Here is a 19720-nt window from a genome sequence, read left to right on the forward strand (position 1 = left end):
CTTGGAGAATTCCATGGACAGAGGAGGCTGGTGGGCTACCGTCCACTGGGGGGCAAAGAGTTGGATATGACTGAAGCCACTTAGCAAGCATGCGTGCAAGAAGCTATAGAAAAGAAATGTGGAGTGAAAAGTACATCTTTAGAGGGTAAGTCCAAGGATTAGTTTTAGAAAAAAACTTATAAACTTGTTAGAAAAAAAACTAATAAGAATGAGGGAAGAAACACTCTTATGGCCTCAGAAATGACATAAGAACACAGTGATCTCAGAAGCTGAGGAAAATGCGATTTTGCCTACAGCACTAAGTCTTAGTGAGATGCTGTGACCTTACACGTTTCTGGGCCTGGGCTTCTGTAACTGGAAATGAAGATGTTGGATGAGACCAGTGGCTCGCAATCCTTAGTGTGGATCAGAATCACCCAGAATGCTTGTTCAAAAATTGGTAGGCCTCACCCGCTGAGATTTAGAAGGTCTGGGAAGGGGCCCAGAATTTGGATTCATAACAATTTCCCAGGTGATGCTGCTGCTGCTGGCCCGGCATCTCTGAGAAAGGCTGGACTAGATACTCTCTTCATTGTCCCTGCAGGTCCAACATTTCTGACTTTATGCCTGTGAATTTCAAAAGAAGAAAAAGCGGTACTCTGGCATCAAAAGTTTTAGAAGAAGAAAAGTCTGTCATAGATTTGCTTTATAGCTACAAATGGGGACAGGTGCTGCATGCCTCACTTAACTGCTTCTCATCTCTCTGACTTAACCTTTCCCCATGCTGGGCAATGCAAGAAGAATCCTTCACTCAATAGAGACTCGAGACAATTACGATTTAACTTCTCATGGGTTCAAAATCTAGAAGAGCTTATCTAAAATTAGAGTACTTCAACAGCTATCCTGTTAAGTAAACATGTCTTTTCCCCCCCTGGTTCTAAAATGATTGAGGATCTAAAGCTTATATCCTTTAAATTAATTAATTAACAGGCCATGCGGGGACCTTAGTTCCCCAGACCAGGGAGCGAACTCAAGCCCCCTGCAGCAGAAGCATGGAGTCCTAACCACTGGACTGTCAGCGAAGTCCCTAAAGCTTATATCCTTAATGAAACATAAAAGACACAGCACCTGTAACAGAAAGAGTAAAAAAGAAAAAAGACATGGAGGTGGGAAAAACAGAAAAATATCCTTTCATGCATATATAGAGGGACTCATACATGGGAACACACAGGTGGAACAGCGGTGGGGGTGTTCTGGAACGCTGACTCTGAGCCCTTTTAAATACACTGCATTTTTGTAACTATCAATGTGTCTATTCTGTTCTTCACCTAAACGATGTACAAGAACCAGATACTGCCAGAGCTTTACATTACAGGAAGAAAGAACAGGTCCTGCTTTTGAGGAATTAACTTAAACACAGTCCCCCAACCCACAGAAAAGTTTTTCACGTTTGAGATGACTTAGAATGCTAAGTTTCATTTCTGAGCTACATTCAACTCATGAACATCTGAACATTTACCTAGTGAACATCCAGAGGAGACTCCTACTATTTATTTTTGATGTGAATTTAACTTAAACAAATCTGTTCTTCCACTTGGGACAATAGGAAATCCAGGCTTCCCCCTGTAACGCGATGCCAGTGTCTTTCTTGGTCAGCATACGGAGGCAGTCATATCATGCTGGAAAGACTGAATGATACTTTCATTTCACAGGGGCCTCCAGAGGTTGAGAGGGACAGAAACAGGACCAGAAGTGGGGTCTGATGTCAAGGTCAGTTTGGTGTTCTGCCTACAGCAGTTTATGCATTCATATCCAGTCATTTGGGAAAACTAGAGCAGTTCTCATGGCCTCTTCTGTATGAGCGAAAGTTAAGTCAGAATTCTCACAAAGAAAGCAAGCAAGCACACAGGGAGTTAACCTCATGGTTGCAATAGGCTCAGTGACTCGTTTGGGGCCTAAGTGGGCAGTGCCTGATGGCACATCCAGTCGACATGGCTCTCTTAGCCCAACCACCTTGGCCCTGGGATCATGTACCTGCAAGAACAGACCAAGGACCCGCATTCATACCCTCCTCCCTGCTGACAACAGAGGTATGGAGACAGGGCTGATGGTTTTACTTCACTGAGGGCTGGGATACAAGACCCCAGAAGCTGTCCTTCCTGCTTGTATTAAACGGACCAAGTCCAGTGTTTTCCTGTATGAGGAAAACACCCGGCAGGCTTGTGCCCAAAGAACTCTGGGTCTCTTCTTTCTCCTTACACAGCTAGGAAATGGCCTCTGTGGGAACCCTAAAGTTCAAGAAGCTGACTGAGAGCCTCTAGAACTCCGCCTCCACACACACCCTCAGCAACCTGCACTCATGCCACAAGGAACGGTGAGAAGTCAAGAGACCATGGTAGCTTGATTCCCTTGAACCAGCCCTCTGTTAAAGTGCTGACTTAAGTCTACTTCTAAACTCAATCTGGGAGCATGATCTGCTCTAAAAATCTAGGGCCAGTGAATAGCTCCAATGTCACAACACCCCCAGCGAAAGCCCTCTGGAAAAGACAAACCATCTATAATTTTTGGTCAAAACTTATATGCCCCAAATCAACAACCAGACAGACGCTTGTTGAGGTGACAGACACTCTCTTCAGACTACAGGAAAGAGAAGCAGTCTTGGATCCTGCACCATGGCGGTGGCCAGGAGGAGTGGCAGTCAGCCTCAGGGTCAGAGATGGGCACCTGGCTCCTGTCACCTTATGTACAACAATTACTCTGTCAATTAATTATACGCTACCCAAATTGTTACTTAAGTCTTTTCTCATTTACCTGGCCAGTAAATGTTACTGTTACTTCTAGTCTCTTTGATCGGACTGTGAAATCTGAAAGCAGAGACAGCTCTATTTCAACACTGTTCTGAATGTCAAGAATGATACCGTGTCAGTGTCTAGCACACAGGAGTTTTTTTTTTTTTTTTTAAAGAATTGCTGGATGAATATTGACTGGTTTGTTTCCCTATTAAATTAGATTCTGATTCATGTGAGACAAAGGAGAATTTTTCCTACTGTCGACAGGAAAGAGCAGCCCAACAGGAACTGCAGGAGAACAGTTCACCAAACCACACCCAGCTGGGGCAGGAGGTGGCTAGGCCCACTGCTTCCAGAGGGAGCAGGGATGCGAGCAGGCCAACCTGTGGGTCCTGCGGGGGAGATACATCGCATTGGGACAACCTTCCTGACTCTGGCATACACAATTGCAAAGCATGACAGGAAGGGTGTGTGCTCAGTCTAGTCAAGGACTGACAAAATATGGGAAATGGCAGCCTTGATACACACCCCTTTCTCCTTTCTGTGGTGCTGTATGCCACGGAAATGAAGAACAAACGCATCAATCACAGCCAATTCCCCCGGGCCCAGGTCTTTAGATTCTGATTTCACAGAGGCGAACTTTACAATGCCTGAATGTATCATCTCTAGCCCCTGTGACAGGCCAGCTCTGAAGGCATCTGCTTAATTTTTGCTTGGGGATTTACTTATGGGAGGTGGGGAAGGCTGTGTCTTTCCCAGACATTGGGGCATTTCCTCCCGCAGCCATAAGGCCTCCCAAAGTGTCCTCCCTCAGCACTGCTTCAGGGACGAGAGTTGTCCCAGACCCAAGCCCAAGAGGGCCTACCCAGGCCCAGAGGAGAGCAGGGATGTTCAAGGACCCCCGAGAGGGAGACACCATCTGCCCGTACCTAGGGCCTTCACAGATATCTGCCGGGTGAGTGGAGGGGGCATGTTGATGCACACCAGATCCACGTCTTGATGCAGCAAGACGTCGTCAGTCCGGCTGGTGTAGAAGGCAATGTTCATCTCCTCAGCGAGCTGCTTGGCCTCCTCCTCGGTCTTCCCCCACAGGGCCTGCACCGTGAATCCCTCTGCCCGCAGCAGTGGGACCAGAACACGGGCGGAGCTGCCGGTCCCAAACACACCCACGCCGGGAAGCATCTTCATGCCGCCTTCTCCGTTCACCAACTCATCTCCTCACCAGAGTCTCCAGCATGAGCACGACTATCTCGCAGTCTCGGTCACACATGGCTCCTGGAACAGTAAGCAGGACACTGGCGATTAGGGGAGGGCGTGCTCAGCAGAGGCAATTTCCTGGGGTGATTTGGAAGCAACAAGTTCTCTGCCACACAGGACAAAAGACACACTGCTCCAGAGGGGAACGCTGCAGAAGCTTCTCCCGTGGAGACTCAGGATATTAACAGTATCTATCTACTAGGAGGAGGAGAGATGAAATATGAGAACAGCTGTGTTCAAATTCCTGTCCTGCTATACTTAATTTTCTGTGTGACTCTGCTCAAACCATTAACCTTCGGGGCCTTAACTGTACAAGTTCATGGTTCTCTGATACTATATTACAGAAAGGAAAAGAAGAGTGTTTTATATTACAGTTAAAAGACAAAAGAGAACTACCTAGGTGCTATGAAAGTGGAAGTGTTAGTCTCCCAGTCATGTCTGACTCTTTGCGACCCCATGGACTACAGCCTGCCAGGTTCCTCTGTCCATAGAATTTTCCATGCAAGAATACTGTAGTGTGTTGCCATGCCCTTCTCCAGGGGATCTTTCCAACCCAGGTCTCCCTCATTGCAGGCAGACTGTTTACCATTTGAGCTACCCAGGAAGCCCAGGTACTATACACATTATGATTTAACTGTTTATGGTAGCAAGCATAGGAAAATGTTCACTAGAAACCAAAATACCAACAAAAAGCTACCAAACGGGCAGCAGCAGCAGTGATAACAAAGATATTTACAAGGATATTTTTATATAAAAATGTCCATGCCAATGTTGACTATGATAGTGAAAAATTGGAAAATGAGATACATGTTCAATAACAGTAGTGGATTAGATCAACAACACTATGGAGCCACTGAAAATCATGAGTAGAAGGCCCTCAGTGACCTGAAAGACATCACCATGTATTCCTTGAAAAGGGGAAAACAATATGTGAAGCATGACATCAATATTCTCTAAAACAAACCACAAAAAGCACAAAAAAAGTATATATGTATGAGAATATACAAGGATATCTACATCAATAACCATACTCCACAGAGAGGATGTAACTGAAGGACCTAATTTAATAATGATTATAACTTGATAGAACTGTGAATGATTTTTGTTTTCTGAACTTTGCCATATTTTCAACAATGAATGTGTCTTACTTTTTGTAGCATTTTCCTTGTGATCATAAGGGTTGTAAAATGAAATAAAGAATAAAGTACTGCATTATGTGGATGCAATGCAGTACTTGGGTGCGATCTCAAAAATGACAGAATGATCTCTGTTAAGTTTCCAAGGCAAATCATTCAATATCACAGTAATCCAAGTAATCATGAATAGAAGGCCATGGACATCAACAGATGGTCAATACTGAAATCAGACTGATTATATTCTTTGCAGCAGAAGATGGAGAAGCTCTACACAGTCAGCAAAAACAAGACTGGGAGCTGACTGTGGCTCAGATCATGAACTTCTTATTGACAAATTCAGACTTAAATTGAAGAAAGTAGAGAAACCCACTAGACCATTCGGGTATGACCTAAATCAAATCCCTTATGATTATACAGTGGAAGTGACAAATAGAGTCAAGGGATTAGACCTGATAGAGTACCTAAAGAACTATGGACGGAGGTTAGTGACACTGTACAGGAGGCAGTGATCAAGATCATTCCCAAGAAAAAGAAATGCAAAAAGGCAAAATGGTTGTCTGAAGAGGCCTTACAAATAGCTGAGAAAAGAAGAGAAGCTAAAGGCAAAGGAGAAAAGGAAAGATATACCCATCTGAATCCAGAGTTCCAAAGAATAGCAAGGAGAGAGAAGAAAGGCTTCCTCAGTGATCTATGTAAAGAAATAGAGGGAAATTATAGAATGGGAAAGACTAGAGAGCTCTTCATGACAATTAGAGATACCAAGGGAACATTTCATGCAAAGATGGGCTCAATAAAGGACAGAAATGGTATGGACCTAACAGAAGCAGAAGATATTAAGAGGAGGTGGCAAGAATACACAGAAGAACTACACAAAAGAGATCTTAATGACCCAGATAATCACAATGGTATGATCACTCACCTAGAGCCAGACATCCAGGAATGCAAAGTTAAGTGGGCCTTAGGAAGCATCACTACAAAGCTAGTGGAGGTGATGGAATTACAGTTGAGCTATTTCAAATCCTAAAAGATGATGCTGTAAAGTGCTGCACTCAATATGCCAGCAAATTTGGACAAGTTGGTAGTGGCCACAGGACTGGAAAAGGTCAGTTTTAATTCCAATCCTAAAGAAAGGCAATGCCAAAGAATGTTCAAACTACTGCACAATTGCACTCATCTCACACACTAGCAAAGTAATGCTCAAAATTCTTTAAACCAGGCTTCAACAATACGTGAATCGTGAACTTCCAGATGTTCAAGCTGGATTTAGAAAAGGCAGAGGAACCAGAGATCAAACTGACAACATCTGCTGGATCATCAAAAAAGCAAGAGAGTTCCAGAAAAACATCTACTTCTGCTTTATTGACTACGCCAAAGCCTTTGACTGTGTGGACCACAACAAACTGTGGAAAATTCTTCAAGAGATGGGAATACCAGATCACCTTACCTGCCTCCTGAGAAATCTGTATGCAGGTCAAGAAGCAACATTTAGAACTGGAGATGGAACATCGGACTAGTTCCAGATTGGGAAAGCAGTATGTCAAGGCTGTATGTGGTCACCTTGCTCATTTAACTTATATGCAGAGTACATCTTGCAAAATCCCAGGCTGGAATCCAAGCACAAGCTGAAATCAAGATTGGCGGGAGAAATATCAATAACCTCAGATATACAGATGACACCACCCTTATGGCAGAAAGTGAAGAAGAACCAAAGAGCCTCTTGATGAAAGTGAAAGATGAGACTGAAAAAGCTGGCTTAAAACTCAACATTCAAAAAACGAAGATCATAGCATCCGGTCCCATCACTTCATGGGATATAGATGGGGAAACAACGGAAACAGTGACAGACTTTCTTTTCTTGGGCTCCAAAATCACTGCAGATGGTGACTGCAGCCATGAAATTAAAAGATGCTTGCTCCAAAAAAAAATAATAAAAAATAAAAGATGCTTGCTCCTTGGAAGAAAAGCTATGACCAACCTAGACAGTATATTAAAAAGCAGAGACGTTAGGTGACAACAAAGGTCTATCTAGTCAAGGCTATGGTTTTTCCAGTATTAATGTATGGATGTGAAAGTTGGACTATAAAGAAAGCTGAGCATCGAAGAATTGATATTTCTGAACTGTGGTGTTGGAGAAGATTCTTGAAAGTCCCTTGGGCTGCAAGGAGATCAAACCAGTCAATCCCGAAGGAAATCAGTCTGAATATTCACTGGAAGGACTGATGCTGAAGCTGAATACTTTGGCCACCTGATGCGAAGAACTGACTCATTGGATCAGATCCTGATGCTGGGAAAATTTTGGAGGCAGGAGGAGAAGGGGATGACAGAGGATGAGATGGTTGGATGGCATCACCGTCTCAGTGGACATGAGTTTGAGCAAGCTCTGGGAGTTGATGATGGACAGGGAAGCTTGGTGTGCTACTGTCCATGGGGTCGCAAAGAGCTGGACACAACTGAGCGACTGAACTAAAGTCTGCTTGGAAATTACAGTGAGATTTTGATGTGTGTAGGGAATAGGTTTCCCTCTGAGGCAATCCCTCAAGTAAACCAGTGGTCCCACTCTAGCTGTGTGTGGGGTCACTGATGACCCCAGACGTACTGAATCAGACTGTGGGGATGAGGCTATGTCACATCACTTTCTTTTTTCTTTTGGTTCTTATTTTATTGTGATAAAATACTCATAAAATTTACTATGTTAGCCATTTTTAAGTGTACAGTTCAGGGGAATTAAGTACCTTCATACTGTTGTATAACCATCACCATCACCCACTTCCAAAACTCTTTCACCTTGCAAAATCGAAACTCTGTCTTAACAGAGAGTGATTTCTCATTTCAACAGTGACTTCTTATTTCAACAGTTAATTAACAGTGACTTCTCATTTCAACCTTTCCCTGCAGCCCCTGGCAACCACCATGTTTCTATCAATCAGACTATTGTGAGTAGGTACTTCATAAAGTGGAATCACAAAGCATTGGTCCTTTTGTGACTGGCTTACTTCACTGAGCATGTTCTCAAGGTTCATCCATGGTGAGCTTATGTCAGAATTTCTTCCTTTTTTGGAGGTTGAAAATACTCCATTGTATGCATATACCATATTTTGCTTATCTATTCACCTGTCCATGGACACCTGGGTAGCTACTGTGAATAACGCTGCTGTGAACATGGGTATGCAGGTATCTCTTCCAGACTCAGCTTTCGATTCTTTTGGGTATATACTCAGAGGTGGAATTGCTGGATCATATGGTAAATCTGTTTTGGAACTGGCATACTGTTTCCCACAGGTCCTGCACCATTTAATTTACTTTTTAGTATTATTTTTAAATTTTGCTTATTTATTTAGGCTGTGTTGCATGGCTTGCGGGATCTCCGTTTCTCAACCAGGGATTGAACTGGGGCCTGCGGCAATACAAGCACCAAGTCTTAACCACTGGACCACCAGGGAACTCCCAAACTCCTGTATCATTTTAAATAGTAATTTTATAAACACCTAACAGTCCCTTAGTCTACCTAGTATCTTTTTTTAAAAAATAAATCTGACTACTTTTTGATCTTTGATGCTGCAAATCACAATTTTTGAAAAGTTGTATCCAAATGCTGACTATCCAAGTGCTGTTCTACTTTTATCCACATAACATTGCTTCACTTGCTCCTCCTCCCAGATCAGAGTCATGGCATTCCTTTTGTAAATCCATAGTAATCAACTACTTCACTCCCCAACTGTGAGCACTAGGGATACATACAGCTCTTCCTTCCCCATCCATGATGCCCTCCCACTTCCTGCTCATTTCTGGGTGCAGCTTTCAGGCTCCCTTGCCCCTTCAGTAAGGTTCTTGAGATCCGGTCAGAGGCGCCCTCTTCTCTTCTTGCTCTACATGTTTGTTTGTTTTTTTAAATTTTATTTTATTTTTAAACTTTACAATATTGTATTAGTTTTGCCAAATACATCTTTTTTTACTACTCATGTCCCAGGCTTTAATTAGCATACCAGTGACTTTCAAATCTGAAGCACAACCCCAGCTTTCTCTCCAGAGCTGCACATACCCATGTATTCTAAGCTCCACAAAACCCACGTGACTAAACCTGAACAGAAGCGGTAAAGACAGTGAGAACACACAGAGAATGCATCTATGGGTCCAAATCCTGGCCTCCCCAGTTCTGAGCCGAATGAACGTTTTTCTTAGAAAAGCAGGTCTAATGCTGTTTAGCTCAAGGGGTCTTTTGAAGATGAAATGAGATCTGGTTAAAAGTGCCTAACAAAGTGTCTGGTGTATAGTCTGCATTTAATTATCATAAACCTTCCCTCAAACATTTTCTTCCTCTATTTTCTATTTCATGGCATGTCACCATCGTCAATTCGGTTCTTCAACCCATCTGCAACCTCTTTATTCCCTCACCTGTACAGGTAACTCATCATCAAGCCTTGATGATCCTCCCTCTTCATTATCTCTTAAATCCACCCCCACCTCTTCCTGACAGCCCTGTGACCACTGCCCTAGTCTAGTCCCCAACACCACTCACCTGGATGATGCAACAACCTTCTACTTGATCTCTCCTGCTTCCATCCTTTCCTTCCTTCATCCATTCCTCATTTTGCAAAGGCATTTTTCTAAAATGCAAATGGAATCACATCACTCCCTTCCTGTTTGAACATTTCAGTGACTTCCCAATGGACTCAGTATGAAGTCCAGATGCTTCAGTATGACTTACAAGGCCCTGCAAGATTCAGAAATCTCAAGACAGGTCTAGTTTTGTGTAGGGTCACTTTCAAGGGTTATCTCCAAATAAGATGAGTTTCAAAACACATACCTAGAAAACCTAATATGAAGCACGATCTGTGAAATTACTAGCTATAAACCAGGGAAAAGTTGTGGAGATAGTTACTCAAAATGAAAACAATCACTTCAGGTTAACAGATGATGAGTGTAATTTTTCTTTCTGGGAAAATTAAACAGTGGGGAACAGCTGTTTATTGAGCGGCTTTTAGATCTTATTGACATGGTAAGTTTGTACATGAATGTTCACAGGAGAATTAATCATAACAGCCAAAAAGTAGAAACAACCCAAATGTCCATCAACTGCTGAATGGGTAAACAAAATTTGATAAAGTAGTACTATTCAGCCACAACAATTAATGAAGTACTGATACAAGCTACAACACAGATGAACCTTGAAAACATTATGCTGAGTCAAAGAAGCTAGTCACAGAAGACCATTATTATATGACTCCATTTATATACAATGTTCAGAATCGGCAAATCCATGGAGACAAAGTAAATTAGGGGAAGGAAGGAATTGGGAGGTACAGAGGCCTAACTATTCTTTGACATGTGGTTATCTACTTGTTCCAGCCCCAATTGTTGAAGAAAGTATTTTTTTCTGCCAGAATGACCTTGGTACCTTTACTGAAAATAAGTTGATCATAAATATATGGGTTTATTTGTGGACTCTCAATTTTATTCTGATATGCAGATTATATCAGATATGCAGATGTCACTACCCTTATGGCAGAAAGCGAAGAACTAAAGAGCCTCTTGATGAAAGTGAAAGACGAGAGTGAAAATGTTGGCTTAAAACTCAACATTCAGAAAATTAAGATCAACACAACCAGTCCTATCACTTCATGGCAAATAGATGGAGAAACAATGGAAACAGTGACAGACTTTGCTATTTGGGGTTCCAAAAATCACTGCAGATGGTGACTGCAGCCATGAAATTAAAAGATGTTTACTCCTTGGAAGAAAAGCTATGACCAACCTAGACAGCATATTAAAAAGCAGAGACATTACCTTACCAACAAAGGTCTGTCTAGTCAAAGCTATGGTTTTTCCCATAGTCATGTATGGATGTGAGAGTTGGACTACAAAGAAAGCTGAGGGCTGAAGAATTGATGCTTTTGAACTGTGGTGTTGGAGAAGACTCTTGAGAGTCCCTTGGACTGCAAGGAGATCAAATCAATCAATCCTGAAGGAAATCAGTACTGAATATTTATTGGAAGAACTGACGTTGAAGCTAAAACTCCATTCTTTGCCCCCCGATATGAAGAACTGACTCATTGGAAAGACTCTAATGCTGGGAAAGATTGAAGGCAGGAGGAGAAGGGGACAACAGAGGATGAGATGATTGGATGGCATCGCTGACTCAATGGACATGAGTTTGAGCAAGCTCTGGGAGTTGGTGATGGATAGGCAAGTTCATCAGAGAAGGCAATGACACCCCACTCCAGTACTCTTGCCTGGAAAATCCCATGGACAGAGGAGCCTGGTAGGCTGCAGTCCATGGGGTCGCTGAGGGTCGGACATGACTGAGTGACTTCACTTTTACTTTTCACTTTCATGCACTGGAGAAGGAAATGGCAACCCACTCCAGTGTTCTTGCCTGGAGAATCCCAGGGATGACGGAGCCTGGTGGGCTGCCGTCTGTGGGGTCCACAGAGTCGGACACAACTGAAGCGACTTAGCAGCAGCAGCAGCAGCAGCAGCAGGCAAGTCCATGGGGTTGCAAAGAGTCAGACACCACTGAGAGACTGAACTGAACTGAATTTTATTCCACTGGTCTATAGTCTGTCCTTACTCCAGTACCTTATCTTGATTACTTCAGTAAGTTCTAAAATCACTAAATGTGAATCTTCTGACTTTTTCTTTTGAAATATTATTTTGGCTATTCTGGAACCCTTGCACATTCCTATAAATTTTATGACCAGTTTATCAATCTGGGATTTTGAAAGAGATTGCTTTGAATCTGCAGATCAATTTGAGAACTGTTTTCATCATAACAATCTTAAGACTTCTGATTCATGAACATGGTGTGTCTAATTTATTTAAACAATATTTTATAGTTTTCACAGTATAAGTTACACACTTTTTTATTAAATTTACTTCTGTTATTTTATTTGATGCTATAGTAAATGGAATTGCTTTAATTTCATTTTCAGCTCCAGCTTTTCTTTTGCTTCTACTGTAGATAAAAGTGGACGGTGTGAAGTATTCATCTCTGTCAGGGCTTGGTTTGCCCGTATAGCCCACAGCACAGCATCCTGTACTGCTTGATCCTACCCGAAGGCAACTGTGCCTTTGTGAACCACGGAAATACGCAAGATTTGAGCTTCCTGCCTCCTCATGTCTCTTTTTGGGCTATAGAGTTTTGTCTCATTCCTTGAACTCTAGTATTTCTACTATTATGTCCGTGGTCTCCCAGCCACCTCTGTTTCATCTTTGCTGATAATTCTCTTGCCCTTACAGGCTTCCTTTCTAGTTAGAAAACAGGTCAGTCACATACTACCTTCTATTATTTTCATGTCCTGAATTCTCTTTAGCTATTTTTGTCACTTTCTGTATTTATAGGTTTTTGGAGGGTTACTTACAGGTCATGGATATTCTGGGACCTTGAAAGTGTAAACTTTGTAGTGCTACATAAGTAAGATTCTGCTTAAGTTCTGTGGGTCATTCATTACAACAGCTCTAAGGGCCAGGGAGTGAGACAGAGCCACCAAAAGCAACGATGTCCATGTCCTCTCTAAATTCACGCCCAGAGCACACTTCCTCCTCTCTCACATTTCATTTCTTCATGTTCTAATTATATTTGGGTGTATATTTGCACTGGTAGCTTAAAACAACAGAATGGATTAGAAAAAATGTTAATAACCTCTGTTTTATTGACACTGACTCAAAGGGCAGCTTCATCAACACCAATAAATAAAAGGGCAAGAGCTGGCCTCTGAGGAAGCCAGATGGCATGAAGCTAGGCAGGCTTGACTAGGTGTTTTCCTGCTCCGGTAGACAGAGCTGGTTTTCCACATTTATTTCAGTGATTACCCTTTCTTACTCCTAACATGGCCTTGTTGCTTGCCCCTGACATCCTTGTACATACCTTTCATGTGCCTCCAAAGATCTCCATAAACCCAGCCCTGCCGAGCTCACATGCATTCCAGTCACCGCAGCCTGGTCAGGAACGAAGCAGGGAAAGCGCCTTGACAGAACTGACCATACACGCTCCAATGAAGCCACAGGTTATAGGGAAGGCAGCACAGAGGTCAGAGGCGTGAATCTGCGGCTAGCCTTGCCTGGGCTCAAATCCTGGCTCCACCTCCTACCAGCTGGGTGATGTCAGGTAAGTTTCTCAATCATTTTGTAAGAGGGGGTTAACTGTATCTACCTCACAGGGTACTTCAGGATTAAATGAGTCAGCATTCATGAAGCATTTAAAATAGGGCCTAGCCATCATCAAAAAACCTACAAACAATAAATGCTGGAGACAATGTGGAGAAAAGGAACCCTCTTGCACTGTTGGTGGAGATGTAAATTGATACAGACACTATGGAGAACAGTGTGGAGATTCTTAAAAAAAAAAACTAGAAATAAAACTATCATATGATTTATCAACTCCACTACTAGGCATATACCCTGGGAAAACCACAATTCTAAAAGACACATGTCCCCTAATGTTTATTGCAGCACTATTTACAACAGCCAGGACATGGAAATAACCTAATGTCAATAGACAGGTGAATGGATAAGCTTAATGGAATATTACTCAGCCAGAAAAATTGCAAATTTGAGTCAGTTCTAGTCAGGTGGATGAACCTAGAGCCTGTTATACAGAGTGAAGTAAGTCAAAAAGAGAATGCCAAATATCGTGTATTAACGCATATATATGGAATCTAGAAAAATGGTACTGATGAACCCATTCACAGGGCAGCAACAGAGACACAGACATAGAGAACAGACTTGTAGACATAGCAGGGAGGAAGAAGAGGGCGGGATGAGATAGTAGCAGTGAAACACACACTGCCACGTGTAAAACAGAGAGCTAGTGGGGAGGTGCTATGTAACACAGGGAGCTCAACCCGATGCTCTGTGACAACCTAGCGGGTAAGATGGGGTAGGGGGTGAGAGGGATACCCAAGAGGGAGGGGACACATGTATACCTATGGCTCAATCATGCTGTTGTACAGCAGAAACCAACACATTGTTAAGCAATTATCCTCCATTAAAAAGAAACAAATAACATCTTTATGAAAATAAATAAACTAAATAGGACCTGGCACATAGGAAGTCACTACATGGATTTTTTTTTTAAAGCTATATATGACTGACTTAGATATCTCTTCAAAAGCATATAGGAATATGAAGATAATATTCTAAGCTAATATGTAGTGAGTGCAATAGGCCAGAAAGTGTTTAGTGTAAACTATATAGTGTTTAGTGTAATATATAGTATTATCCCTCTAAGTCCATGCCACCCTGTCTTACAGATGAGGAACACAGAATCCTGGGGAGGCAAGGTAACTTTTCCAGGGCTCCACAGCTGGCTTTGTGTAACAGACCTGCCACAACCCGCTGTGAGACCTGGAGCAGGTTACTGAGCTTCTCTCAGTTCAGTTCAGTCGCTCAGTCGTGTCCGACTCTTTGTGACCCAATGAATCGCAGCACACCAGGCCTCCCTGTCCATCACCAACTCCCGGAGTCCACCCAAACCCATGTCCATCGAGTCAATGATGCCATCCAACCATCTCATCCTGTCGTCCCCTTCTCCTCCTGCCCTCAATCTTTTCCATCATCAGGGTCTTTTCCAATGAGTCAGATCTTCGCTAAGCCTCCATAAAAATGTGTGTGGAACAGCTCTTGCATCCTTAGCAACAAGCGTGAACCAGGAAAGTTCGTTCTGCTCCCTGGCTTGGCGACCGCTTGCCTCAGCTCCGTCACTCAAACCAATACTGCTCTGTTCATACATCACACCTTTACTGAGGGCCCTAACAGGAAGACTGTAATGAATAAAAGATGAAAAGACACAGTCTTCATTATTTCAGGAGCAACCAGTCAGAAAGGGTGTAGGAGCCAGAGCTGGTGGCACAAGTGCTAATCTAAGGAGTGTGGAGGTTGATGGGCGGGTATCCTCGATACTTTTGGTCTGTGCCGCCTTTGCCACCTCATCTCCCTCTGCTCTGCTCTGCCTCCTGTGGATGAGAAGGTCAGTCTCTAGGGACTACATCACGTGGGCTCCAGGCCCTCTGGCTTCCATCTGGGTTCAGCCAATCTCAGGAGGTGATCAGAGCACAGCCGAAAGGTTACAGTACTTGCCTCTCTCCCTACCAGGATGTGGCTCTGGCAGGGGCTGTGATCCTTGACCAAGGTCACATGCCTCAGGAGGATCCCTCTTCCCATAGTCACAGACTATTCTGGGTTCTGGTGTCCCTCCCTTCCCTCACTGCACTTGAGGTGGTACCAGTACCAGCAACAACTGGCCCCTGCCAGTCCCCCAGTGCGCCACCATCCCTTGCAGGTTTCCCTTACCCCTGTCACCACCGTAAATAACCCCTCCCTTAAAGGCATTTCAATAACTCTCTGAACGTGCTGGCTGTTTCCTGCCTGGACCCTAACGAATAACAGTGAGCAATGAGAACCACTGAATTTTTTTTTAACTTGAGGTAAGTGGAATAGAGTTCAGGAGACAGACACCGAGAACCAGTTAAGATAAAAATAAGAGATAAGGAGGGTCTGATGGAGGGAATGAAATGGAGCAGAAAGCTATCAATAGGACTTGGGGTTATGAGGGGAGAGGAAAAAGCCAAAAATGGCATCAAATTATAGACCAACACCCCTCATGAACACAGGATCAAAATCCTTAATAAGCTATTAGCATCATCAATATATGATGACCAAGAGAATGTAAGCCTGGTTCAATATTCTAAAATCAATTAGTATACTTCAACATATCAAGCCATTAGATTAGTTATTAAACTGCATTAATTAGGAATGCAAATTAAAACTTATCACAACTACACACCTATTGGAATGGGTGAAATTCAGAAAATCTGATATCAACTACTGATGAGGCTATAAAGTTCATGAAAATGAGAAATGGTATCACCTCATCCATCTTCTTTCATCTCCCTCTGCTCCACAATGCCTCAAAGTTTATTGACAGGATATGGGGCTACAGCAATGGTTACCTGCTAGTTTTCTCCACTCCTTGGGATGTCATTCAAATGGACCAGAGGTAAACACTCACGGAGACAGAGGCAGTCTCCCTTCCCCGTGCCTGCTCTTCCAGCGAGGTCTTTGGTGAGAGGAGAATTATAACAGAAGAACTGAGTAGTGTTGTTTTCTGTCATGTTATCCTTTATTCCGAAACAACTCGCAATATATCCTTAAGCATGCTTTTGACTGACTGTAGTTTTTTTTCAAGGGTCATTACTTGTTCTGGGATTGTGTCTTCCTGATGCCATTAGAATTATCAAGCCATTGAGAAGCTTACATATGGTGGAGCCTGGGTGGTTCCATCCAAGCTATATGGAAACCTATCTATTATAGTTTTCCCTGTAACTACATATTTTTAAATTACAAATTGTGCTTTCTCTTTTTCAGTGCCAGGTTTCAAAAAGAGCCATTAGAGATTTCTAGATAGTTACTGCCTTGTAATAGTATATTTACACTGCAAGCCACACAAATGCAGTCAACTGATTTTCAGCCTAGGTATTATATCAATTCATGGGGAAAGAAAACTCTTTTTAATAAATGGTGTAACAATTGGATATGCATATGGGCTTCCCTGGTAGCTCAACTGGTAAAGAATCCGCCTGCAAAAAAAAAAAAAAAAGAACCTGCCTGCAATGGAGACTCAGGTGTGATTCCTGGGTCAGGAAGATCCCCTGGAGAAGGAGTAGGCTACCCACTCCAGTATTCTTGAGTTTCCCTGATGGCTCAGATGGAAAAGAATCTGCCTGCAATGCAGGAAACCTGGGTTCAATCCCTGGGTTGGGAAGATCCCCCGGAGGAGGGCGTGGCAACCCACTCCAGTATTCTTGCCTGGAGAAGCCCCATGGATAGAGGAGCCTGGTGGGCTACAGCCCATGGGGTCACAAAGAGTTGGACATGACTGAACGACTAAGCACAGCACATGGCAAACAAAAACCTTTGACCCTTCTTTTCTCACTGTGTACACAAAAATTAATCCCAAATGAATCAAAGACCTAAATGTAAAAACCAGAACCACAGAGCTTCTGGGCTTCTCAGGTGGTGCTAGTGGTAAAGAATCCACCTGTCAATGCAGAAGACGCCAGAGAAGAGAGTTCTATACCTTGGTCAGGAAAAGCCCCTGGAGTAGGAAATGGCAACCCACTCCAGTATTCTTGGCTGGAAAATTACATGGAGAGAGGAGCCTGACGGGCTACAGTTCATGGGGTGGCAAAGAGTCAGACACAACCGAGTATGCATCCACCATACACAAAGCTTCTAGAAAAACATGTCAGAGAATATTTTCAAGATCATAGGATACATAAAGATTTCTTGGACAGAACACACAAAGCCCTAACCCACTGATGTTAAAAGAATTTCTGCTCATTACAAAAACACATATATATGGAATCTAGAAAAATGGCACTGAATAATTTATTTGCAGGGCAGTAATGGAGAAAAAGACATAGAGAACAGACTTATGGACTTGGGGAAGAGGGGAAGAGAGGGCAAGATGTATGGAGAGAGTAACATGGAAACTTACATTACCATACGTAAAATAGACAGCCAATGGGAATTTGCTGTTATGTCTCAGGAAACTCAAACAGGGACTCTGAATCAACCTAGAGGGGTGGAATAGGGAGGGAGATGAGAGGGAGGTTCAAAAGGGAGGGGATAAATATACACCTATGGGTGATTCATATTGAGGTTTGACAGAAAACAACAAAATTCTGTAAAGCAATTATCCTTCAATTAAAAAATAAATAAATTTTAAAACATATATACTCCTCCGTCCATGGGGTTTTCTAGGCAAAAGTACTGGAGTGGGGTGCCATTGCCTTCTCCGATATATATATATAAACCCTCTTAAAAAATAAAGTAAAAGATTTTTTCCATTTTAGGCATATATATGTAACATTAAAATCATGAAAGTAGGAACTGCAAATTTGAGCTTACTATGCTCAAATTTTTATTAAAACTTCTAAATGATTTTCACTATCCCTCTATTTTCACTGTTGTGATCTTTTGGTAAAATATTATAAAAATATAAATTAATAAAGAGAGTACACTGGGTCCAGGATAAAAAAAACCACTGGGACTTGCCTGGTGGTCAGGTGGTTAGGACTCCATGGTTTCACTGCAGGGGGCATGGGTTCGATTCCTGGTCAGGGAACTAAGATCCCACACTCCTGTGGCAGTCACAAAAAAAAGATGACGACGACGACACCCAGACACACACAAAAGAAGAACCTGATTTTCTAAAATGTCAAAAGATTAGATCGAGTCACACCAAAGATACCAAAACAGCCAATACGCATGTGAAAAGGTGCTCCGTATCACTAGTCATCAGGGACACGCAAACTAAAACCAAACCTTGCTAGAATGGAAAAGGTAAAAAGAGAGAGAGGGGGAGACCAACAATCCCAAAGTCTGGAGAGGATACGGAGCAACAGAACTCTCTCACATTGTTGGTGGCAGTGTGAAATAGTACACTTTGGAAAACTGACATTTTCTTATAAAGATATATCAACTCAATGACACAACAACTCCATTCGTAGATATTTACGCACGAAAATGAAAACATACATCCACAAAAACTTACACAAAATATTCTCAGCACCTTATTCATCTTAGCCCTAAATTGGAAATAAACCCAAATGCTTAGGAATAGGAGATTAGATAAATAAATTATGGTATGGTCATACAATGAAATACAGAAAAAAGCAGCAAAAATTAATGAACTACTAATGCATGTAACCACATGCATGAATCTTAAAAATACTACTTTGAGTGAAAGATGCTAGGCACACACACCCAAAAAAACAGTCCTTACTGTAGGATCTCATTTACTTGAAGTACAGGCAAACATACTGTTAGCAACAGGAGTCAGAAGTGATAGCGGGATGGCTGGTGGGTGGGGAGGTGGCGCAAAGAGGTGTGGGACTGACTAGAAAAGGGCACGAGGAAATGAATGAGGATGGAAATATTCTGTATCTTGCTTTGCACTTTGTTTACATGGGGATATATTTGTCACAATTCATCAAGTTGAACACTTAGGATCTGTGTATTTAACTGTATGTAAATTTTACATCAATTTTTAATTACTGTAAGTTATGGCTGAGGGCATAGAACAACCTATTTGCACCATGTGGATTTACATCTATAATCAAATTAAATGGACATTGTGAATTAAGTCTCTTTCCTTTAAACACAAAACTTGAAGTTGTTTGCACATAGCTTTACATTGTATTTACAACTATTTACATTGCATTAGATATTGTAAGTAATTTAGAGATGACAAAGTATACAAGAGGATAAGTATATGTCATATGCCATTTTATATGAGGGGCTTGAGCATCCCTTGAGCACTTTTTCTATGTTCTAGTGGCTCAGACAGTCAAGAATCTGCCTACATTGATGCAGGAGACCAGGGTTTGATCCCTGCCTGGGTCAGGAAGATCCCCTGAAGAAGAGAATGGCAACCCACTCCAGTATTCTGGTCTGGAGAATCCCATGGACAGAAGAGCCTAATGGGCTACTGACCATGGGGTTGCAAAGAGCTGGACACGACTGAACGACTAACACTTTGAGCATCTGTGGATTTTGGGA

General features: G+C 42.4%; 1 protein-coding gene across 7 annotated transcripts in view; it reads right to left on the reverse strand.

Moving 5' to 3' along the window:
* GFOD2 (Gfo/Idh/MocA-like oxidoreductase domain containing 2) overlaps positions 1-19720 on the reverse strand; it is a 39628-nt gene that overhangs the window by 7335 nt on the left and 12573 nt on the right. The window contains exons 1-2 of one of the 7 annotated variants that reach the window (XM_086351293.1): positions 17660-17726; positions 3698-4043 (exon numbers count right to left, since the gene is read on the reverse strand). The exons of 1 other annotated variant lie outside the window; for it this stretch is intronic. In XM_086351293.1, the coding sequence (XP_086207419.1) occupies positions 3698-3956 (259 nt within the window). In that variant the 5' untranslated portion in view covers positions 3957-4043; positions 17660-17726. Of the gene's footprint in view, positions 1-330; positions 607-3697; positions 4044-9677; positions 9766-13025; positions 13048-17659; positions 17727-19720 lie in introns of those variants that run through there. 5 more of the 7 variants (XM_086351294.1, XM_086351292.1, XM_086351291.1 and 2 more) reach the window with 5 other exon arrangements.

Source organism: Bos grunniens, chromosome 18 (genome assembly GCF_055505025.1).
Source record: "Bos grunniens cultivar Pamir isolate PY7600 chromosome 18, Bosgru_T2T1.0, whole genome shotgun sequence".
Taxonomy (NCBI): domain Eukaryota; kingdom Metazoa; phylum Chordata; class Mammalia; order Artiodactyla; family Bovidae; genus Bos; species Bos grunniens.